Below are 24,349 nucleotides of genomic sequence, written 5' to 3'. Positions count from 1 at the left end.
TGACCCAGCAATAGCACTGCTAGGAATTTATCCAAGGGATACAGGAGTACTGATGCATAGGGGCACTTGTACCCCAATGTTTATAGCAGCACTCTCAACAATAGCCAAATTATGGAAAGAGCCTAAATGTCCATCAACTGATGAATGGATAAAGAAATTGTGGTTTATATACACAATGGAATACTACGTGGCAATGAGAAAGAATGAAATATGGCCTTTTGTAGCAACATGGATGGAACTGGAGAGTGTGATGCTAAGTGAAATAAGCCATACAGAGAAAGACAGATACCATATGGTTTCACTCTTATGTGGATCCTGAGAAACGTAACAGAAACCCATGGGGGAGGGGAAGGAAAAAAAAAAAAAAGAGGTTAGAGTGGGAGAGAGCCAAAGCATAAGAGACTGTTAAAAACTGAGAACAAACTGAGGGTTGATGGGGGGTGGGAGGGAGGGTAGGGTGGGTGATGGGTATTGAGGAGGGCACCTTTTGGGATGAGCACTGGGTGTTGTATGGAAACCAATTTGACAGTAAATTTCATATATTAAAAAAAAAAAAAGATTTAGAGTTTCAGATGGAGTTCTGCAAAATGTGGCCATATCTGTTATGGCACTTCAAACTAGTTGCATTATATGGGATTTAGTGTATTGGCCTTCAACTTCTGAATGCTAAAAACCAAATCCAACAAATTCATATGTGAAGCTAAGCACAGATTCTAGATTTTGCTTACTAACATAGGTTCACATTTCTTACCAAAAAATAGTAATATGGATCTATTTTGAAGGCTATGGGACTCAAGTGAAAATATGAATAAGTTCAAGCTTTGAATATTCCCCCAAGAAACATTCTAATCATATACAGCTCAGACCAATCTCTCCCTGTGTGTGTGTGTGTGTGTGTGTGTTATTCCTTTTTAAAATGTTCAGAGAAGGGGCACCTGGGTGGCTCAGTCTGCTAAGGGTCTGACTCTTGTCTTCACCTGCGGTCACTGTCTCACTGTTTGTGAGTTTAAGCCCTGCATCAGGCTCTGCACTGATAGTGTGAAGCCTGCTTAGGATTCTCTCTCCCTCTCTCTCTATCCCTCCAACTCTCTCTCCAAATAAGTAAACAAAACTTTAAAAAAAAAATGTTCATAGAATTTTGGATCATTTCCTAGTTTCTTGAATACAACATTTAATTGTTTCTTGTAAATGTATGTGTGTATAATGTACCCACTAGAATGGGAGAATTTTGAGGGTAGTTGCAGCATATTACTTCTTGCTTGCATCTCTCAAACATCTAATAGATATCTTATAGGATTGGGAGCATAAACAGAATAGTTTCTAAATATGTGCTTGCTTGGTTCATAGGCTTTTTGTTGTGTTTTTACTGACATGTCCTAAGCTACAGACAGTTAAAGAAAAAATTCCAGGAGTGCCTTGGTGGTTCAGTCGGTTGAGCTTCTGACTTCAGCTCAGGTCATGATCTCACGGTTCACGGGTTCGAGCCCTGCATCGGGCTCTGCACTGACAGCTCAGAGCCTGGAACCTGCTTCGGATTCTGTGTCTCCCTCTCTGTCTGCCCTCCCCAGTCTGTCTGTCTGTCTGTCTGTCTGTCTCTCTCTCTCTCTTTCTCAAAATAAATAAAAATTAATTTTTTTTAAATCCATAAGGAAAGATGTTTGTTTTCATCTGCACATAAAGGTAGGAAACGTAGGATGATATTCACAGTGGAAATTGCACATGGCATTACAACGTGCTGTTGGCGACCAAAATCCCCAGGACTGTGAGGTATGAAACAGTAAAGCAGTCTTCCCCTGTGAAGGATTTTTTGAGCTGTCACAAGTATCCCAGATCTTTCCTTTTCTCTGGTAGAATTCTCAAGTTGCTCTTTTCTGCTTATTGTTGTTACCAGTGAGAGCAAGCCCTTTCAAATTAAACTTAACATTGGCGAAAATTACCCCTGGCCTTAAAGTTCCTGATCTGCCTCCTTTTTTTTCCATTTCTGGCTGGACTAAGTTTCAGAGAGTAATTTTTAATATTTTCTCTTGACTTCTCTCTTTTTTTTTTTCCTGCCCTCTCCTGTCTTCACTTCAAATTGGACGTATTTCATAAAAGGATGTCTAGGTAGTTCAGCCATTCTACTGAATTGAACTTAAATACTGGACAAAACACATTTTAGGTGGTTTTTAAACTAAAAGCTAATGTGAAAATATTGGAATATGTACCAATATAAACATATTATACTTAAGACCATATTCAATACAGTTTAAAAAATTACATCATGTTCCTTCTAGTAGAAATCTTAAAGGGTATATATATAATTCACCTTCTGACTCATGATGTAATTTAGATTATATTTTATTAGACATTCTTTACAAATTTAAAATACTGCTATTTTTACATGCACAGAGGAAAATCAGTTTGGATAATTATATTTAGGCATTATTAAAATCAACCACAAAATAGAGACACTTTATTGTGTCATTTATCAACATACTTGATATGTATATCTAAAGTGCATTATGTTACAAAAAATATAGAAATTCAGCAGCACCAAGATACATTTACAAAATAAATACATCAGTTGACAAAATAAATTATGGTAAATGTGATAATAATAATTGGATTAGCCTTGGCAAAAAAATATTCACAATGACCAATGTGCAGTTTCATAGAGCAATGGGAAGACAGTTTTATTCCAATGCATTTACAGTATTTACAGACAATAAATATTTCTAATACTTTCCATATGTTCACTATTACAGAATCCTGTAATACGTCCTCTGAATGTCTTTGCTAAAGATTTCAATGCCTCCTGAAAAGAGAAGGAAGGGAAAGAAGAAGAGAAAATAGGTTACTTCTCCTTGACAAATAAAAGGGCATAAAAAATAAAGGAACATAGAATCACAATTGAAAAGATTCCAGGGATTTCTTATGAATATTCCCAATAGGAGGTACCTGTGGGATCTGACCCTCCAGAATCTTTGCTACAGGCAGGGTCTTTAATACCATCCAATGGTCAACATAGCACAGAAAGAGAAAGGGCTTGCATTTCTAATTCTACATTCTTTGTCTGAAAAAGGAGACCCTAGGAGAATTTCCCAAAGCTGCCAACTGGAAAGTTTGGGAAGAGAAGGGACACATTTGAGAGTTTGGAAATAAGGCTAGGTTGTACAATCTATCATCAAATACACCTTGCTAGAAGTTTATTCCCCAGTGATGCCTGCCAAGGGTGACCCAAATGTTACTAATTCTGTTTAGGTTTCCATTTGGCCAATCTTTTGCTAAGATAATGACTGTTAAGAGAGTAAAGTGTGTGATTTGGAGTAAATGTTGAAAGGATGTGTAATTAAACAGTATGTTTGGTTGATGATTTTATGTTATCGGTCATTCCTTTAGCTGTCCTTAAACACTAATGAATGAAACTATTTTTGGATTTTAGTTTGTGAAGTCAAAACTAAGAATTATTTGGCTCTCATTCTGCTGGTTTCTAGAAGCGATCTACAATTAGAAATCAGGAAAGCCTAACTTAGAGTATAAGAATCAATTGATATAAAAGCATAAAGCGGCAGTATTTCAGCTCAAGGTGTTTATTACTCAGAATAAATTACCACTTGGGACTGACACCTTTTTTAACCCCTTCTAAAACACCGTAGTCACAGTATTTTAAGATGGACTAGCAACATTTTCTCTGCTTTTCTCTCTCCCTTTCTCTTCTCTTTGTGTAGTATATTTCACTGAATACATAGTAGTTTCTAAGGAAGCAACTATAGAATTGAATTCGATTGGCTGTGCCATTGCATTAGCAGCCAGAATGTGGGCAGAGTTTTACATGGCAGACCTATATGGGGGTGAGACCCACAGGAGAGCCCATTCTTGACAATTTAGGAACTCTACCTGCAGCTTAAAGAAAAGTAAGTTGAGCCTTGAGGGTATTTTTAGGTCTTAAAAAAATTGACCTCTTCAACAATAGTTTTGATTGGAATGGTAAAATAGCTCCTAATTGTAGAGAAAATAATTTAAGATTAAATTTTAAATGGCTGGTGGATATGAATGTATGTTATGAATACAATCTTAAAGGTGACTGTAAAACTCAATAATTTGTGTGCTGTACCAATTTTAAAATGTTTTCTTACTGAACAGTATCTAGTGAATTGAACTTAAGAATAACACAGGCAAGGAGGGAATGAAGAGTATTTTCCACAATTATGTTCTCAGAAGGAAAGAAAGAGAAAAGAAATACATTAAGGACCAAGGAGGGGCACCTGGTGGCTCAATCAGTTAGGTATATGACTTCGGCTTAGATCATGATCTCATGGTTTGTGAGTTCAAGCCCCTTGTTGGGCTCTGTGCTGACAGCTCAGAGCCTGGAGCCTGCTTCAGATTCTGTGTTTCCCTCTCTCTCTCTCTCTCTCTGCCCCTCCCCAACTCGTGCACGTGCATGTGCATGCTCTCTCTCTGTCAAAAATAAACGTTAAAATAATTATTTAAAAAAGGACCAAGGAAAAGATCTTTTAATTGTATTTCTCCTTGTCTATCCTGTTGGCTTGTTATAAAAGCACATATTGGGATAGCCAAGTAAAACATAAAACATGACCTGAAAGTATACGTGTATGTTTAGTGTGTATCTGTGCGTATGACAACACTTTAGAGTTTTTTTGAATACTGAAAAGCTTTTGTATTATTTCTAAGTCATATTTATCAAGAAAAAAATATATGGTCTCAATTAAACGAGTCCTATTGTATCTGGACATCTCATTTGCAACATCAAAAATTCCAAAATGTAATTTCCAACATTTAAACTATGTATTTCCCACTGGTTCACGTGCAAGGAGCCAGACAGTTTTAGTACAGTAGTTTCTCTTAAGAAATACTACTTATATTATAATAAAGCTCATGCTTGCCAGTTCATCAGACCTCTCAGGTCATTGCCTAATAATGTCAAGAGACTAAAGACAGGACACTCATAAAAGGTTGGTTGCTTACAAAACTTTAAAATAGTTATTCTGAAAGGATTCTATTTGGATTAGAACATTTGCCTGGCCCCGTATATTCTCACCAGTACACTCCTAAATTTCCCCGATCTTCCCTGAACCTCGGTTGGGTTGTACTGGGAGAGTGCCAAGATCCGGCTGCCAAACAAACAGTGCTTTCCATGAATGTCCCTCACAACCGGGAAACAGAAAGGAGAAGCAGAAACGTTCTCCTTCTTCCAGTCCTAGGTCTGGATTTGATTAGGCCGCTGCCTAATTTTTACTAGTCTCCTTTACGAGAGGGGTAGCTTTGGGCATAAGAGTTGATGAGTGCCGAATTTCATTAAATTCCCAGATACTTCAAATCTTAAATAAATGAAATCCATAGAAAAAGTATTTATACTTTTGTTTTTCTAATATATACATGTACACACACAAAGAGTAAGACAATGGTAAAAATAGCTTCTGGCAAAAAAACCCTTGCATTAGCTATAAATATAAGGATCCTTTCTTAAAATACATTAAATATGTGCTTTGAGCCAAGATTCATAGGTTCGGTTACACATTATAGATCCATTCGATATTTGCAGAATAGGTCATTCACTCTGCTAAAGGTTCCTCTAGTGTCATTACTCATTAATTACTGAAGCTGTACTATTTGTCTGATATAGTTATCCTTTTTTACACTATTTAATGATGAGTTTTGTCAACCTGACTCAAAGACAGAAGTGATGGTAAACAAGTTCAAACTCCTCTCTGAAACATCACCCTGTAATCCCATCTCTACTAGTGAGAGGAAAGGCCTGGAGAAGTAACATGGGACTCTAATTAATGAGATCATTAGCTGCATATGACACATCCTTGTATAGTTTCCCCCTTCTTTCAAAGCCCACAGAAGACTTGTACTGAAAAGTAAAAAGGCAAGAAAGATCTTGTTGGTGGAAACATCTGAATCAAGAGGCGACACTAACATAGTCCTGGCCTAAAAATCCAGAAATGGGGAAATCCAATTCTCAGGGCTACTCAGGTCCTTCAGCCATGGAATGCCTGGGTTTTCTAGTTTATAAAATGAGATTAATATTTGCTGCTTTTTTGCCTCACAGAAACACACATATCCAGGTAAACAATCAGCACTAGATCTAAAAGCACCAAAACAACAAGTTGCACTTTATTGTTTACTAAGACAAGCATTTAACCCACATAATCTCATTTAATCTTCAGCCAACCCTATGAGGTTGTTACAGTTATTGTCTTCATTTCACATAAGAGAAAAATGAGTCTCAGAAAGACCATGTAGTTTGCCCAAGGTTGTGAACTTTAGTAAGTTCAGAGCCAAGATCTGAACTTAAGGTATTTGACCCCAAAGTCAATGAATGCCATTACCACCGGCATTTGTGAGCCAAGGATGAACAAGCCATGTAAATGTGAAGTTTTATTATTTCTACTGCCATACGCTAGAAAATGATTTCAACTTGCCAGTGGATAAATAGATACATGAGAAAAACTTATGTCCTTCCCAAGTCAACATTTAAAAATTTTCAGAAATCATGATTTTTTTTTCACGTGTTGGTAGAAACCAGAGGGAAATTTAATTAAATAAATTCAGAGTGTATGTTCAAATTTTTAACATTTATTTAAATAAAGATAAACTTAAGGTTCAATTAAATGTAATGAAATGAAAAATGTGTCTGACTCAGAATTGTCTATGCTACAGTATTATTCAGTCGTATTTGTAGATTATATCAAAGCCTTCTGTGTTTGCCCCTGAAGTGAAAAAAAAAGTAAAAAATGAAAAACAGTTGAGAAAGTTTGCCAAGCTGTGAGAGTAGGGGAATAAATACACTCCTCCAACAAATGATGAAGGTGGTCCCTAGCTTCTGAAGCCTGACGAAAAAAAGAAATTCTTTAGTGGAGGAGTAAAGGATTGGTGTTGGGGTGTGATGGTGGAGGAAGAGAAATGGGTTATTCAATGCTGGTGTGTATAGAGGGCATAGGAGGACACTGTATGAAAGCAGACAATATTCGGAGCCATCTTGCTTTCATTAAGCTTTGAAATTGTGGAGCAATTGATAGAAGGACAGAAAGGGAAGACATTCTAGGTTTGTCCAAGCCACAGTGGAAGGGACATTACACACCCCAGCGGAGAGCACCGAGCAAAGGCTATGGGGCACAGAAGCCATTTACCGTAAATTGAGCTCCAGCGATGTCGCAGAGATGTCACATGGGTGGTCCCCATCTAGCCCACTCCCAGCCACACCAGAGTTTAGCCAGGCAGACCGAGTTCGCCGTTTCTTTTTTTCCTGCTCCTTGCGTTTTCCAGGTTTACCTTTCTTTTTCTTGCCGGGTGTCTTCAGTGGCTGCTCTTTGTATGTCTCCACCTTGTTGGTTTCCTGAGTTAGGTATCTGCCCTCATCGTCAGACCCAAATCGGACTGGGTGGTTCTTTGTGTTGGGAGCAGGCTTGGAGTTGGGGGAAACCTCCGAGGTAGCTCTGATTTCAGCTGTGTGGATTTCTGCAATCAGGTGGTGAAGGAAGAATCGTCGTCGTAAGTCTTGGATAGATTTCCCCTTGTCATGAAGGAGCTGATGTTCAGACACAGCTCTTTTGCTTTACGAAAAAAATAGCAGGAAAGAAGAAAATAATACAATTTTAGTTTGTTGGCATAGACCTCAAAGACAAGAGGAAAGCCCTTTAGTTTTCTGTTTGGTCCTATACAGAGCATGAGCTGGAAGTGCAGCCAACTTGTGAAGCAGGGAAAGTGCAGAGTGGGAAGGGAAGTGCAGGCAGCTAGGGGGCTGCAGCCCCAGATCCCATTTATGCCACTCTAGGTCTGTGACTTTGGTGAGAACACGGACATTCTCTGGCCTCATGGCCTCTCTCCATTTAAAAGGAAGGGGTCAGATTCAGAGAGTTTTATATTCTTCTCAACTTAAAACGTTATGATTCAGTTATACTCAGCAATGGACAGAAACCACTGAGATTCTTTTCAGGTTTTTCAGACTTGTGTTGGGAAAATAAATCCAGAAGTCCTAGACTAGAAATGAAAAGGAGGCTGAATTTACTTGAGTACTCACCCGGACACGCATGCATGCGCACAAGTGCATGTTCTCTCTTTCTCTTGCTCTCTCGTTCGTTCTCTCTCTCTCTCTCTCTCTCTCTCTCTCAGACACACACACACACACACACACACACTGCTCCCCTATTAGGAAAATAATAATATTGACTCTCAAAGAACAGCATGCTGAGGCGCCTGGGTGGCTCAGTCGGTTAAGCTTCCGACATCGGCTCAGGTCACGATCTCACGGTCCGTGAGTTCGAGCCCCGTGTCGGGCTCTGGGCTGATGGCTCAGAGCCTGGAGCCTGCTTCCGATTCTGTGTCTCCCTCTCTCTCTGCCCCTCCCCCGTTCATGCTCTGTCTCTCTCTGTCTCAAAAATAAATAAACATTAAAAAAAATTAAAAAAAAAAGAAGAGAAAAAAAAAAAAAGAACAGCATGCTGTAGGAATAAAGGCAAACAAAGGCTGAAGATGAAATGAGCAGTAAAGCCTGTCTAGATAACGACCTAACAGACTGAATTTTAACATAAAATAGATTACAGGCAGCCAAGAACCTATATTTGAAAGCCAAGTGTCAGGGAGAGAATGTCTATTTTTCTGTAGAGTAATGGGTGGTCTCTTTAAAAGGGGTTTCTTTGTGTTTAAATTAAGATATTTCTATTTCTTCCCCACATTGAGTTTTTTTTTTTTAATTTAGAATTTCAGAGGGTATTATCCTTAGTACTTAATTAAAAAATTCACTTTTCTACTTAGCCTTCTTGTCTTAAAAAAAATCTCTGTGAACAAATATGAAGTGACTTTCCTGTTTAAACAACACTCTAATGAAAATATAGTGGAAAAGAATAAACTAATTTTCCATCAGTCCTTTTAGATGACATCCTGACTCTTGCTTAAATTGTCCATGCATATATTCTTGTATTATCCTGTCTGTATATTATTGACCATATGTAGGGATGACACACATTAATCAGTCATATCATGCGTGCTTCAACTCTACCTCACCTTACTCCAATTTCTACCACTGTAGAGCTCTTCAAAGTGGTTCATTTACAAGTTTCTGAGGGTACTTCACAGGGCGATACCCCATATATTCTTACCTCTCTGACACACAATATCTGGATCCCTCATCTGCCTTCATTAGTACAACTTCTTCAACTCCTCAGAGAAATGTAACAAATAAAAATAGCATTGTCTTCATTTTATAGATGGGGAAGTTGAGGTTCAGAGAAACTAATGACTTGCCCTTGCCCTCAAACTGAGAACAGACAGAACCAGGGATCCAAAAACCAGGTCCTCTGATTCTGAAACCAAAGATTGCTTTTCAACTTCCTCAGTCCTTTCTTCTGTGGAAGAAGAAGTGTATGTTGAGGAAATAAGAAGCAAAGGGCAGGGAGTAAAAAAGCCTGTGGTGAGAACCATGATGAAGGGCAAATGGATAGCAATTTATCAGCTTCCTTGAAGATCAACCTTACTGTTCCAACAAGTCCATTTTCATCACCAAAACAAAGAACTAGGATTTCTAGAAGTTTGGATTTCCACAGGGGGAATGAGAGATTTTCTAGTTCTACTGTGAGTCAAAGAAGAGTAAGACATGAAAATACAGGCATTATTTCTCTAGATCTTATGGTCAGAATACCAGCTTCCTTTTAGTATTTTAGAGTGTGGACCGGCTTTAAGGCATGCAGCTTGTTCAAAAAAGACATGACTTAATGGAAAGGAATTTAACAGGAGCCTGGTTTAAATGAGGCATGAAGGAGTCTCTCTTCCTTTTTGAAGGTGCCACATGTGACTAGATTAAAATTCACTTACTTTATGGCCACAGTTAGTATTCTGGAAACTTTTAATAATATACAAATTTGAGGTTTTGGTATAATACATTTATACTCTCTAATAACATTTTTAAAGAATGGGACTGATTTAACTGCATATTTTATAAGTATTGCAGTTTAATGAGTATCTTTTAGCAAAATGTCACAGTAAAAGAAGTTCTTAACCAACGATCACTTACAGTATCAGGGGCTTTTAGTTCTTTCTCAATCCTGGCAGATAACCACCGCCTCTGTATTGCTCTTCAAATGTATAATACAGCCCATTCTAGCTTAACTCCAAGCCAAAACTTTTAATGGTTGGTATGTTCTAATCAGGCCACCACTGTGTATGCCCCCTCTGCCTGGCATGTATGTCTGTCATCTTGGCCAGCCTGTCAACTGTGAGTCACAGTGCCTTCTTAACCCAAGCACTGCACTTTCCCAGGATGGTTCTCATGAGAAAAGGAGTGATCATTCTATCCTTCTATTTTATAAAAAGCCTACAAAGATGGCACAACTTTGTCCAGTTTAAAATAGTATATCTCTTGTGGCTTACAAAGTTTCTCTCTGCCTCTTAGGAGGACTTGTTAATCTAAACTGAGAAAACACAGATTTTCTTAAGTGCTAAATCTGAAATGGAGTTAACACAATTAACAGTTCAAAGACTTCTGCATTTAAAATATTGTCAAGAATGAATTTCTGATGGGGCAACTGTGCTCGAGGATCAGGAATATAATAGTATCTTTATCATCAGCAAGAAATTAGATCCATAGAACGTTCTATTTATTTTCAAAACAAGACATGAACTGACACAAGGGTAAATGACTAGCATGTACAAACTAGATACACATAGGTGGGGAACAATGAATCCACATTCAGGAGGCTTTCAATTTGGATAATTCTGAAATATTTAAGTGGCAAATATGGCCTCAATAATAGTCTATTACTCTGTACCTCTGCACACATTCCACGGCACAGTGGTTCTCATGCATTTATTACACACCTAACATGGTATGTTTATGGTCTTCTTTGATTATTGTAAAAAAAAATTGCAGAAATATGGGTGAAATGCTTAACATGGGTAACTCTAAATTCAGCCAAAATATAGCTCTTCTGCTTTCAAGAAAAATCACTCTCGGTAGTTTTCAGAGAAGAGTAAATGTCCAAGGAGCTATCAAGGAACACAGGGAGTAAAGGGAGGGATAGGATTGCCTCTCCTAACACAGAAGCAGCAGCATATGCTTGTGCTGATGCTCAGCTACTCAGGAAGGAGTCTGGGTTTGAGAAGAAAAGTTCTGTGGTACATGCAAGAGGCAGGGTCCGGGCCTTAGAGTGAGGATGACTCACCACAAGTCCCTTCCAACCCAAATGACTCAGTCAAAAGTTATGCTTTTCATTAAATGGAATAGACCCAGTCTGGCTCCCAGGCAAATCAGCCAATTATGTTTTAGGTTTCTGAATTTGCTGGGATTCCCTGTCTAACTTAGACACAAATGCTGCTACCTGCCCAGAGCCATGTTCATCTGGACAAGAATATCTCGAGGCCTCACTTTGCAACTTCCAATTTATTCATACTCCAGTCCCATTAATTAAAATCCTTTGGACTATGACAACTTATAATTGCTTCCTTTGCATGGCTTAGGAAGTGGTATTGTTATAGTAGTCCCCCCGCCCCCCACACCGCCCTCCAAGTTAGTCCCTAGTTAGAAAAAACAGCTAAAGCAGTTTCCTTAATATTTGGCATGAAGAGTAATGGGGAGTAATACAATTTGATTATATGTTAACATTTCTTTCAAGAAATTAGGTTGATTTAATGTAATAGTAGACTAATGTTTTGTCTAGCACAAAAAATTTACTGTTATTTGGCACCAATGCAAAAATAATGACTTGTTGTTTTTTTTTTAAACTCCTTTTGGCTGCAATAATTTGATGGAACATCTTCATCTACTGATGATTTCAGCCTTCATGAAAAACCATGGCTGTAATTTGATGATCTATTAGCCATTAACTATAAGAATGTTTTGTGGTAGTTTTATAACCATCTGCTGAGTGTGAGTGTTTAACTACAATATTATATTTCACCCACAAACAAAACTATAACAGAGTCTCTGGCTGGTAAATGGTTTCTGATGTTTATTTTGCAAGGTGCAACAAAGAAAGAGTTAAAAATAGCCTTTAGGACAACTTAGCACTATTTTTATGTCATAACTGTGGATTTAATTATGGTCCATTTACTGTTTCTCAAAAGAGAAAACAGGTATTTCTCAAGAAACTTTAAAGAAAAAATTGGCTCTGTTCCAAGACAGTATTTCTTGGCCAGTATTTAAGCATGCTTTTAAAAATTCACTCCTCATCTCTATTAATACATGGATTTTAAATAATTTAAAACAAATCTCAAAAGGAGCAAAAAGTCTAAAGACAGTTTTCAGAAATACACCAGCAAAACATTGATTTGAAGAATACAATATAGCTTTATCTTTAGTACAATGTTTTACACAATTTGCCTTAGGAGATTCATAATAGATTTTCATTTTGGTGCCAAGGTTCAGACATGTCTAAAGCAATTTCATTTAAGGATTTTCTGCTCTAATAGTAATAGACCAAGGGCACATATAAAACAGTTGCCTTTTTGTACACCGTTGGGAATTTACAAGGAAGCACCATGAACTTGACTGTAAATATTGGATATTGCTATTTTTATTGTTAGTGTAAAAGCTCCTTAATTCCTTCTCCAGAGGCAAACTCCTCTCAGTTCTGAAACTTTATGGTTTTCCCATCCTGAATACTGAGTCTGCAGGTTCAAGATCACCCAAACATGGTATTATACACATTAACGTACCGCTAGGTCCAACAGATTTGTATTAAGATAGTGTTACTCTACTGTTCTTCCAACTTTGCAGTCATACAACACGGTGATATTGCTCTGGTGTGCTTGGATGTATGATTATGTTAAAGTCAAAATTATCCTTAAAAGAACCACCAGATGAGAATGCCAAAACACAAGTTTTCAGTCTACAATGCAAATATTTGACTGCAGATTAAAGAGCTGTTAGCAATAATTCCAAGAAAAAACAAGTTTCCACACCTAATATTCATTTTGGAGTCAAGCACTCCAGCGTCCCTGAACTGTATCAATACTAATGTTGGAGTTGTGCCATTGCAAAGTTGTTACTACTTTATTATATAATATGCCTTCATTATGTAATGTGGTCCATTTTATATGCTTAAAATTATGTCATTCATAATAAAGTTAGATGTAAGGCTTTTGCATTGCACGCACAAACTGCCACCCACATTCAGCATGTAAATCAAGCGCACACAGACATGTGTACCGTGGCTCCCTCAGCTCCTTCCGAGTTATCTGTCTCCTGTAATCTTCGGGGTTTCAAACCCTTCCCAGGTCCTCAAAGTATAAACTTTTATTTTTCACTAGAGGCAGATCATCTTTGTCGAAAGGAGACTCTGCGCTCCCTCTTTTGGAAACTCGTATCAAATTTGTCTCTTGACCGTAGCCCCTTGAGGTTCAACCAGTTCTCCCGCTGGGGTTTCAAGGACACGGTCTCAACCCCCGGCAGGTAGCCGGATCTCCCTGCTTTTTAACTCGGGCAAGAAGCATCAGTGACCGCTGCGAGCCCTCGGCAGCGCCCCAGCCTGGTGGCCTCTCCCCCTGGCCTTCCCAGCCCTCACCCGGCGCCCAGAGGAGGACGGGGCACTTACAGCCGGCGGCCGAGTTCCTCCACCGAGCGCCCGCAGGAGGGCACCGAGTAGCTCAGCAGGAACACCGCGACGCTCCACTGCTGAACCAGCCGCCGCAGCATCGTATCCTCTCGCTCGCGGGACCTGCAACAGAGTGGAAAGGGACCCGAAGTGTCAGTCCGGAATCTCCATCTCCCCGTACTACCACGCTCCCGCCTTAGCCTCTTCTCAAATAATCTCTTCAACACCAAGGGCATCTCCCAAGTTGCAAAGAAAAAAGAAAGGAAAAGAAAAGAAAAGGAAAAAAAAAAAAAAACAAAAAAAACTTTCTCTGAAGCCTCTCAGCACTTACTTATTTAGGAACCAGCTACTGCAACTGTGCTTTTTCCAAAACCACACAGGCAAAAAGGCACCAAAAGGGAAGAAAAAGAACAACAACAACAACAAATCAGAGACGTTCCTCTGAAATAATAACCACAATGAAATGGTTGTATATATGCATCAATGATGCGCAGCGTGTTTACACCTCTTCCCTATCAATGTCTAATTAATCTAGCCGGCAGTGCTAGGTTCGTGGAGCAGAGCTAACTCCTTCCTAAAAAGAGAAGAAAGTTTCCCCCTCTGAAGTCAGCGTCTTTGCGAACCAGGCCGTCTTGTTCCAGAGCCACTTGTAGAGACCCACATATATATACATAGCTGTCTGTCTACCTCCTCTGGTGGGCTGGTTGCTTCCGGAAAGTTGATTCCACACACCCTGAGAACAAGTTTCAAGTGCGCGTGTCGTCGATCAGGAGGGCCAGGTGGCAACGAGGGCGGGTTAATAGCGGCGCGGAGGGGAGGCGGCGGCCCGAGCGGCAGGGCAGCGGCGGCCCCGCTTCACGGGCGGGGAGGCATGCTGGCCGGGCGGCGCAGGTTGGAGGCGAGTTGAAAGCCTAGCAGAGGAATGTTCACACGCTCCCAGGCAAACCTGCCGGAGAAGTGAGCTAGTCGCAAAGAGGTGGCGCACTTGGAACGCGCGCGGGGCGAGCGAGGGCGCGGACGCGCGGGGGGCGGGGGCGGCGACGGGCGGCCCGAGCGGGCCCCGGGCGGCCCGAGCGAGCAGAGGGGAGCCCTGAGCTGGGAGTGTGCTGCGAGCCCCGGAGTTCCCCGCGCCTTCGGCTCCGCCGCCCCCGGCGCTGCCCCGAGCTCCGCCGAGCCCCACCCCAGAGCGCCAGTCCCGCCGCGCGCAGTCCTGGGGCCGGGGGCGTGGGTGGATCTGCTGGTTGCCGCTGGGTCCGACCGGCCGCAGACTACGCGGCGGATCTGCGAGCTGAGGTCCCCGAGGGCGTGCGGGCGGCCGGGAACAGTCGAGGCTCCCGGCGCGCCGCAGCAGCCGCGCCCGGCTGGACGCGCGGGCCCCGAGGCCGCCGGGGGCGAGCGGGCAAGGAAGAGGCCAAGGAGTCGGGGCCGCAGAGCGCGGGCGCCCGGAATACTCGGCGGGGAGGTCGCGGGCCTTTGGCCCGTGGCTTTAAGGAGCCCTGAGTCCGCCCGGGATCTCGGGGAGCGAGATGGGAACCCTCCTCCCTGGCTCTTTCCTGGGACCCGCTGAATGGGGAGCATCGGCCAAGGACGGGGGAGATCCTTCGCTTAGAAGAGTAAAAGAGGGTTCAGACTTCAGGTCGAGATTGCGTTTCTTGCTGTCTCAGAACAGCTGAGGACATCTGGAGCTGGTCCAAGAAAACCCGCATACATGACGGAGACCCTCCTTTGAATTGCCGAGGTGGACCTACACTCCTGGGGAGCGCACAAGGCCCTTTCGCCCACCGACAAGAGCCTAAGCAACCCTTCCCCGGACAACCTACTCTGTCGCCCCCACCCCACCCCACCCCCCGCCCAGTCCCCTGTTACATATTCTGGGACGACTCTATCCGTGTCGCTTCAGCCCGCAGATGAAGCGGAACTATCGCTGTGCGCTGCTCTGCCTCGGAGAAGAGAAGGGAAAGCAGGGGGTTCTTCCCAAACTATTGGGCGGGGAATAAAGACTGCTCTGAATTACTGGGCAGTATCATCTAGGAAAGGATTGCAGCGGATGTGAACGCCCGCCCCGCGGGCTCCTCTATCTTTCTGAAATGAACTCGGGTAGTTGAGAACCATTCAAGGGATGTTTGTCTTCTAGATAGACCACCTCACTGGTAGGTTTTTAATACTCTCTAGAAGGCTAGTAGAATTTGGACACTTGAGATGATTTTGGGGAACCTGACCTTTATCAAGCCTGGCTTCCTGGCTGATGCTCCACAGATTTTACCCAGGGTGGGTGAAATAGCGCCCTCTCCCCGACCCTCGCGGATCTCGGCTCCCTTTTCCCGCTCCTTAACTGCAGTTAACTTGAGCTGCCTACTTTGGGTTGAAGTCACCCCTTCTCGCAAGCTCCTTTCTCCCTCATTTGATTACTCCAAACTCCATACTTAAAAAACTTGGCTTCCTCCGACTGGAAAAAAAAAAAATCTGGGAATTTCCACAATTCCCCTCGTTTAGGAATTTCTAAATGTTAGATCTGTTTGCATGGCATGAAAAGACAAAGTATCAGCACTCAGAAATGTCAACCTTTGAACCTCTGACGCTTTCTGATTTATAATAAATTCTTTCCAGAAAGAAACAGGAGCCTTAATGTATTCATTAGATCTAAAGAGGGAAATACGTTAAAAAAAAAAAAAAAGTAAATCACAAATGAACCCTTTAATACTTGCAAGTTGTTTAATATTAAAATGATAATATTTGCTTCCACGATAAAAAACCCAAAAGTACTTAGCCAAATTTCAAACTATCCGAGCTTTAAAAAATCATCCCTCCTCCAATAAAAGGTTAAAACAAAAATCAGATTGACAATATTAAATCACCTATGCTGTAAATAAATTCATTTTACTCTCAGAACATTATAAATTAAAGACTGCCATCAATAGGCTGCTTTAATTTATGTTGCTTTTTCTACTAATGAAACAAAAATGGACCCCCCTTTTCCCTCCCTCCTTTCTTTTCCCCACACACTTTTCTGGTGTTAATGGCAAAACATCTATCAAATATTTTTAGAATTTCCTCTCCTCCACAAAAAGAGAAAATATAGACACAGGAAAAATAAATAGCCTTTATATACTTGGAATACCGAAGGTCCCTCATAATTTATTACTTCACCTTTTCCTTGATTTACAGTCTTCTCTGCTCTTCTGGCCAAAGGAAGGGGATCTTCTCAGCAGTCTCTTCCAGAAATATTTTTTTGTTGTTGTTCTTCAAAAAAGTAAAATGAAGTCTAAATGAATTAAAAACTTCCTGTAAGGAGGCTTTTCTGCTCCCACTAAAGGCAATTATTGGAAAGCAGGTACCTCTTCTAAGCTGCCCTGTTTCTTACGTTAAGTAGAAATTCTCCTCAATATATACTCAGGACCCTGACTTTTAGCCTTTCTGAAAGGGATATTTTCTGACATCATAATCTAGTTCCCAATATAACTGAGTAACCTCCGTGATAATGCTGAGACCACATGACTACACATGAGCTGACTCCACACTAGGAGGGTTTTTGTCTTTTTTTTCTTTTTGGTGGTGGGGGGTGCTTAGGAGTGCCAACAGAGGCTGAATGTTTGCTTAGGCCTTGCTATCGCCTAAATGCACCTTGGCAAATAAGAGGATTTGAAGGCCTGTCTTTAATCTGAAGTATTTCCATGTGAAGACAAGTTAGCATTGTGAGAATTACACCTACACAAATGCCTAGCCCATGAGCAAGCCCCAGATTTCCATCTTCCTGTCCCCAACTGCAACATTTTATCCCAATTTTAAGAAGAGATTTTCTAAAATTTTAAGTACACTTTTATTCCTAAATTCATGTTAAAATAACCAACTGGTGTATATCTCCAGGGATATCTCCTACTGCAATTTAGTAAAAACCATTCATGTTTAGCTTTTTCACCTTTCTCCCTTTTTTCCTTCTCAGCCCAAACAGCAAGCAAATAAACATACAAACCAGAAAGGTACCTATAGCTCTTTAAACAGTGCACCTGGGCTCAGAAATTCCCTTCTTACCAAAAAGCATCCCTTATCTTATTACCAATAACATTTGCCAATCTGTGTAGCTCCAAGCTATATTTCTAAAATCCTATGAAACCAAACAACTAAACTCATTTCTTCTCCTTTTTCTTTCTTTACATAGAGAAGCTTGTGAAATTATTTCAAGAAAAACTGTCATTTGATTCTATTAGGATGTGGTCTGAGACTTGAGAGGAGGTCGTTGCCAGCTGACCTCATGGTATCAGTAAAAGGGACGTGATGCCTTTAAATCCCAAGTAGGGCTAGGAAAGGGTGTGTTTCATTACTAAATCTCTTGTAGTTAGATGATAAGACTCCAACAGAGGCTGTCTTCTCCAGGAACGGGACTGCTTGCTGACATCTGCAGGAACTGCCTCAGGGAGAAGTGCCTAGACACGAATCAGGCTGATGAGATTCTTATTGGGAAAGTGGGTCTCACACCATCTTCACGCTTCCCTACTTCTTGGGCAATGTTCAGCTTTCCCCAAACAGGATCAGAAAGTTCAGCAGTGAGGCACTTCCCTCCCCTGCTACCCAGGCCATGAGCCAATGTGAGCAGAGAAGGTCTTTAGGAAATGGGGGTCTCTAGGGGCCAGTTCTCCAAGGTCAAGCACTTACGCACCTGTGCACCTCCTAAACTCAGAACCGTCATAACACTTCTGAGGCGTCTTCTGGCCAGGGATGCTGCTCCTGTGTTGGGGGGTGGGGGGAAAGGTTAGGAACAGAGTCCTGATATCCTGGACTGATGCCTGATAGATGCCCTTGGCTGGGCCAAGTTCTTGGCTCCCTGCAGTAGGCAACTCTGAACTTGTGCGAGACCACAGGGAGAGTCTCACCTGGCTCAGACGACAACCCCTCAACCTGCAACTGATCTTGGGTGGGGCGGTGCCACACAGCCTTCCTGGCAGGGGCCCAGCTCCTCTGTGAGTAGAATTGTCCTTTCTTAAAAAGTGAGCCCTGCTATCTGCAAGGCACTGCCCCTGGAAGTCACTGGGACCTCGAAAGCTGTTTACCTCCCTAACACCATTCTCTACCTCTGCAAAACAGGGCAGCTCTCATTCTCTCCCCAAGGCAGCACCCGAAGTAGGGTGCCCATCCTCTCCGGCACAAAGGCATCCGGTACCCTCACTTAGACCGGCGTTGTATCTGTTTCGCTTTCAGCTTGTTATTATGGTGTCTTGGGGTTCTGCCTGCCCTTCCTGGGACTGTCAGAGAGAAGGCCTTTGGAAAGCAAACATGAAAGCTGTGCTCTCCCTCTCTGGGGGTTTCTGGCTTAGTGGTTGCGCGCCTGACGCAGGAAGGCGAGGTGTGTGTCTCTGAGGGAAGGAGTCCAGGATCTTCAAAGAGGCCTGAGCACCCCTGGACGATCTTTATCAGCCTCCCCCATCTCCCGCAACAGAATTAGCTCGCCGGTTGCAGATACGATCCCCGCGGAGGATGCAGGCTTGGCTCCTGGGGATCGTAGGATTGCTGAAAAGGTCAGAGGCCTGGGAGCCCCTTGGCGGTCTAGCTGCGTTTCCTGGGTTTGGGGGCTTCTTTCCCTGAGAATCTGGATTCCCGATTGTTGCACAGAATCCATTCTGTCCGGAGCCTTAGAATTGAGGCCTTTGCGCTCCGCCCCCTACCGCTGGGTTTTTGTGCGCGGTTTCGCTCCCCGGTACAGTCTGAGTCGCCCGCCCAGCCCTCCCCCTTCTTCGCGGGAGGGCCCTGGCTGCAGGCGAAAGGAAACTTCAGGAACAGTGTGACCCGAGGACAGGGTCCGAAGGCGCGAGCGAACTTCCTCCAAGCGGGGCTCTCCCCTCCCTTCTCCCTCCTGGTCAATCTATGACTCAAACTTGACATAAGCCCCTGGCAGACGGTGACGACGAATTCCCAGTGGGGATGGGGAAAGAGAAGGGTGGGGGCAGATGTACCCCACCCTTCCACCACCACCCCTTCCTGGGCCCTGTCCCGGTCCAGGTCCGGGTCCCCATGGGGAGGTGCAGGGACACTCCCTCCTCCCCCAACCCTGGGCTTTGCTCTCTGCCAGCTTGCCTCCCGCGCGCCGGTACAGCTCCGGAGCCCCGGGGCCCGTCTGTTTTATTTCATTTAACACGATCTGTAAAGCCAACGCGGGGTGAGGGGCCGCGCCGGCGAGGAGAGGAAATGAAGGGACGTGGAACAGTTTCCTCTGGCAACTCTCTCCGTCTGATTCTTAGAATCCAGTGGCAACTTAAAGGACTGATGTGAGGGCAAGAAGGGTTATTAATTCTCGAAGTCCGCTCTGTCTATATATAGCCGCTCAGTGGTTGCAGTTGGCGATCGCGGGGGGTGTAGACCGTGGAACACAGGGCATCTCTCCAGGGCATAAAAAGCAACCTAGTTGGTGGCTCCTGTGGAGTTTGTGAACAGCGCGGAGCTGGCTGGGGGAAGCCAGTGAGCTGTCCATGGTGGTTAAGAGTCCTTGACATACGTGTTCGTGCTGTCCTGGCGAGGCGCAGACCACCCCCCGCCCCCCAACGCCTGGGGCAGAGACACACTCGAGCCGGAGCCAGCCAGACACTGAGCCGTTGCGCGCCGGGCACGAGGCTCGAAGTGTTCGTTTGCACAACTCCGGACGAGTTCTCACAGAGGCAGAATTCCAGAGATAGACGGAAACAAACTCTGGAGTCCAAATTGTGGGTTTCCTTTTAGCTCCTTCCTGAGGTGTCTTTCCTCCTCCAGCATCATTTAGCTTGCTTTGAGAAACGTTGGTCCATCCAGCAGCCTACTTCCCTTCCCTGTTCTAAGCTTCTATTCTCAAATGAACAAGCCTGATTGATGATCATGTTATGCTTCTCGTATTTGTTAAAAGCATCTGCGAACTGAATACCGGATAGTATCGCTATGGTAATGTCCACAAAACCACTTTATTGGCTGGAGAAACTGCTGCTGGGAGATTGTCAGGTGTCGCAGGGCTTTCCTAGGGATGGTGGGGGTCCTTTGCAGAACAGTATTATTCAGAGGAGCAACTTCTTTATTATTTACCAGACCCCTGAGCCCTGTGATTGCCGCTGTTAGCAATGGAGGAAACAAAGAAATTCCCATATAATATTGCAATACTGTAGGTCCATTCTCTGTGAAGTCAGTTTTCCTCAGCTCTTGTGACATGTTCTTATGAAGAACTGTTTCTGAACTTAATTAAGCTCTTATACATGTTGAAGGCTAAGAATGTTTTGCCTTTTTAATTCTCACATTTAACTTTTTGTCTTTTAATTTCTCTTGTCAATTCCCCCCACTTATCTCTCTGAGCCGTCCCATCTCCATCTGAATAACAAATTCCCTTAAATACTACAAAAAACTACAAAAAGTTGTAAACATTTATAAGTTTTATTTGACTTTTGTGCCTTTATTTATGGAGGCATATCTAATTAAGATCCGGTACATAACGGAACCTTTTATATATTTCTGTATAAATCAGGAGACATCAGATTAGAACACATGACTTCTTGTTTTTATCCCTCCTTCTTATGGTGGTGCGGTACTTAAAAAAGAGAGTGAGAGAATATGTGCTTATAAACAACCTTGAGAATGCCTGGTGTAGACTAGAAAGCATGGTGACTGAGTAATTTTTCACAGTATTTCTCTCTCTCAGTTTTTGGATCTACAAAATAAAAGTAATTAATGAAGAAAAATGGAACCTTTATATATATATATCCTCCTAAATATTTTCCCAAGTCAATAAAATTGATACAAAACCTTTTACTTTCCCTTTCTCAATTTATAAAAATAAGTGAAATCAGACTTAAATGTGTACCCAGTTTCTTAAAACTTATGAAACTGGAATAATAATATTTTATTATTATTATTTTGTAATTCAGAATTTAGTTTGTTGTATGAATCCTTTGATAGTCAACTTTCCCCTATACATCTCTTTACCCTCCTTTCATAGAAAGGAGAAAAAATAAAATGATATAAATAGATTTCATTCTTTTATCTTTATCTGCTCGTAACTTAGGGAGCTTCTTCCTCAATCCCCCCATTGGTAATTTAGCATTTTCCTCTGTCCCATGAGACATGAGAAAGACATGAGAGAGAGTTGAGAATTCTCTCTTCGAAGTTTATCTAATTTCCTCCAGTTTCTTTATTTTTTAAAAATTACTTTTCCCCAACAGCTCATTTATTATATTTTTAAGATCTCATTCTTTTATCCATTAAATTTGATAAATTTATTGGGGAGGGTTTTAGTCCTTCCCACTAGGAGCTCTGTTAAAGCTGCTAGACTATTTTTTCTGCTTTCAAGAGGAAAACATTCTATCCGTAACTGTCTATGAACGAAACAAAGAAAAAAAGTCAATTAGTCTCTTGTTTGTGTTCTGCTTACCTTCCCAATATGCCCAACACTGCTATGCGCCTTGAGTAGGTCTTCTGAAGATATCTGTGGGATCAAATTGAATTGTAGTTCTTTCTGCCTGCACTTCTGAGAAATGAAAGCATAGTTTTAATTATTTTAGATCTGTTTTTCAAAATTCATTTATAAAGCTCTTTGATCTGCTATTGGGAACCCTTCAGAAAGTATGTTCTTTTAAAAAAATGGTGGATTTGGGGGCAGCCTGTATTTCATTCAGTCTCAAAAGCCACTCTTTCCTTAACGCTTAGTGCATGTATTACATGCTTTTCCTGAAGGTATTTCCCTCTTCATTTCATTTGTGCTTCACTTCCCAAAGAGTGGTAAATGAGGGAGAAGATAAGGACTTTTATTGTATCATAATATACTGAAGTCAATTATTATGTGAAAGTACTTACGTTAAGAAAATTTAAACTGACCTTAGCAGAATTTTGTTGCACTTTGCTCCTTTAATTCTCACCCTGCTAAGCTGTAATTATACATAAAACTGCCACAGTATTTTTAATGGTAAAAAAAAAAAAAAGGAAGCTGCTTTTTGTGGAAAGGATTAAACATTTTTTTGTCTTATAAACACAGGTCATATTCTTTGTAAAGCGGTTCTTAACAGACAAAAATGTACATGTCTATAGCAGTTAAATTACTCTTTAAAAGACCTATGATGGCCTTAAATTGAGCAGGAACTCAAGTGTGGTTGATATGGTTCCAAAAAACCCTCATTTTAAAAGAGTTTCATTGTCAAGGTGCACCAGGATGTTCTTTTAGGTCTGTAATACACAGTCTGGGCATCACAGCCATATATTTCCCTCATCTCATTCCAACTCTGGTGTGGTAAAACCAAAGAGACACAGGATCAAGGAGAGTCTGAGGATTTGCAGGGAAAGGGCTGTGTAAGTACAGTGAGTACAGATCTCTAAGATCTTCCCCAGACTTCTAAACAGTTGAGAAGGTAGCTTGTTTGCTAAGTAGTGCAAAGTGTCTCCAGGTCTATCGCTGGAGCTGCTGACATAATTAATGATTTCATTCAGAGCCTGAAAGAAGGTACTTGTATTCCCTCTGGCATGGGCAGGCCAAGTTCATGTCCAAACTCTAATACCTTGGGTTGATTTTAGCCAACAAGACTGTTGGTCCTCTTGTTGCACACCCAAAACTTGAAAGCCAAATATTATATTAGGCTATGATACTTCCCAGCCTTGAGGAGGTTGACACATCCTAAATATATAAACAGCCACTATTATCTAAAGACGGATTACATTCTGGTGAGAGATTCATTACTCCTAGGTCAAACTGGGAGAACTAAAAACCATACAACAGCCCCCAACAACCACCAGACACACAGCAAACTACTTGAAAAATCAATATTTTCCACTAAACTTTATATGCAAAAAATTTCTTGTCCCATTTTACACTATGAGGCTAATGGCAATCCTTGAAAATTAATTACGGTACTGAAAAGACTTTAATAACATTTCTGCTAAAAATAAACTAGAGGCAGAGTATTGCCCTGGATTCATGATTGCTTACATCTGGTTTCTATTTCTGTGATTTTCATTTGGTTCTCAGAGAGTTCATTCACAGTCATCACATGTTTAGCTTCCTGGTCTCCAATGGGACAACTTGTCTTGATGTCCCATGTATTTTTCATCTGAATGCTGCACTTTTCTACATTAGGAGATGGAAAGGAAGAATGAAAAATACATCAGGTCTAACCCAAGCAAACTGAAACCTGAAAGCATCTCAGCACCTGACTTACCCAGAATACTGTGGCAAATAACAATGAGGAAATCACTCTGTCTTAGACCCTTGTAGAATGAGGTGGTAGGTAAGAACAGAGAAAATAGAAGGAAGGAAGAGGAAGAGAAGATGGAAGGAAAGGCAGAGAGGGGAATAATGGAATAAGAAAGGAATTAAAGGAAAGCCTTCTAGATCAATAAGAATCCCTATGTCTACCCATTCTTCCCATTGCCCATAAGACATAGAAAGGTATTTTTCTTTCTTACAATGTTAACTTTCAGACCTTTTTCAAAGAAGAGGATGAGCTATCCTGGCTGCTGGTTGAAAATCTCTTGAACTCCTTCACACACTTGGGGAGGGAGGAACAGACTGTTATAGGAGAATTAGTACCTGCTGATATGGACTTGGGTAGACCAATTAGACTCTAGCTTATATGGCATTCTCTTATCTTTGTTCACCACCGAGAACATCTCAATTGTTCTCCTCTATGTAAGCAACACCTGCCTCCCTACTGAGATGATTGAATTATCTAAAGACCCTATCTAGTTTCTACTCCAAAGTAGGAAAGCCTACTCTTTTCATCTTAGCTCTCATCTTACTGAATGATTTTCCTAAATTTCCTTCCTGCTTCCTTCCTGCTGATGTCCCAAGAAATCTAGTCTTCAAAATAGCCAGGATGCTATCCACA

The 24,349-nt window shown here is 41.7% G+C and overlaps 1 protein-coding gene across 3 annotated transcripts; it reads right to left on the bottom strand.

Annotated features, from left to right (window-relative positions):
* Positions 1-2,321: 2,321 nt before the first annotated feature.
* On the bottom strand, positions 2,322-16,866 carry PTHLH (parathyroid hormone like hormone). Of its 3 annotated transcripts, XM_058743242.1 has the most exons (5): positions 14,220-14,328; positions 13,864-13,892; positions 13,533-13,655; positions 7,137-7,559; positions 2,322-2,794 (listed from the first exon to the last, which is right to left on the bottom strand). In XM_058743242.1, the coding sequence occupies exons 3-5, from the start codon at positions 13,631-13,633 to the stop codon at positions 2,785-2,787; spliced, it is 534 nt and encodes a 177-aa protein (XP_058599225.1). In that variant the 5' UTR covers positions 13,634-13,655; positions 13,864-13,892; positions 14,220-14,328; the 3' UTR covers positions 2,322-2,784. The 3 variants fall into 3 exon arrangements, with proteins under 3 accessions (XP_058599225.1, XP_058599226.1, XP_058599223.1); XM_058743243.1 differs by lacking the exons at positions 13,864-13,892; positions 14,220-14,328 and adding an exon at positions 16,680-16,866; XM_058743240.1 differs by lacking the exon at positions 13,864-13,892.
* Between the last annotated feature and the right edge of the window lie 7,483 nt (positions 16,867-24,349).

Source organism: Neofelis nebulosa, chromosome 8 (assembly GCF_028018385.1).
Source record: "Neofelis nebulosa isolate mNeoNeb1 chromosome 8, mNeoNeb1.pri, whole genome shotgun sequence".
Lineage (NCBI taxonomy): Eukaryota > Metazoa > Chordata > Mammalia > Carnivora > Felidae > Neofelis > Neofelis nebulosa.
Note: the sequence above shows the minus strand (reverse complement) of the source record. Positions and strands in the feature narration are given on the sequence as shown.

What these genes read in the sequence shown, in the direction of transcription:
- PTHLH (XM_058743243.1), bottom strand. Translation starts at nt 13,633, where the DNA reads ATGCTGCGGCGGCTGGTTCAGCAGTGGAGCGTCGCGGTGTTCCTGCTG. An exon ending in GAGGAACTCGGCCGCCGGCT is followed by an intron (nt 7,560 to 13,532) that starts GTAAGTGCCCCG and finishes TTTTTCGTAAAG; the next exon opens with CAAAAGAGCTGTGTCTGAAC.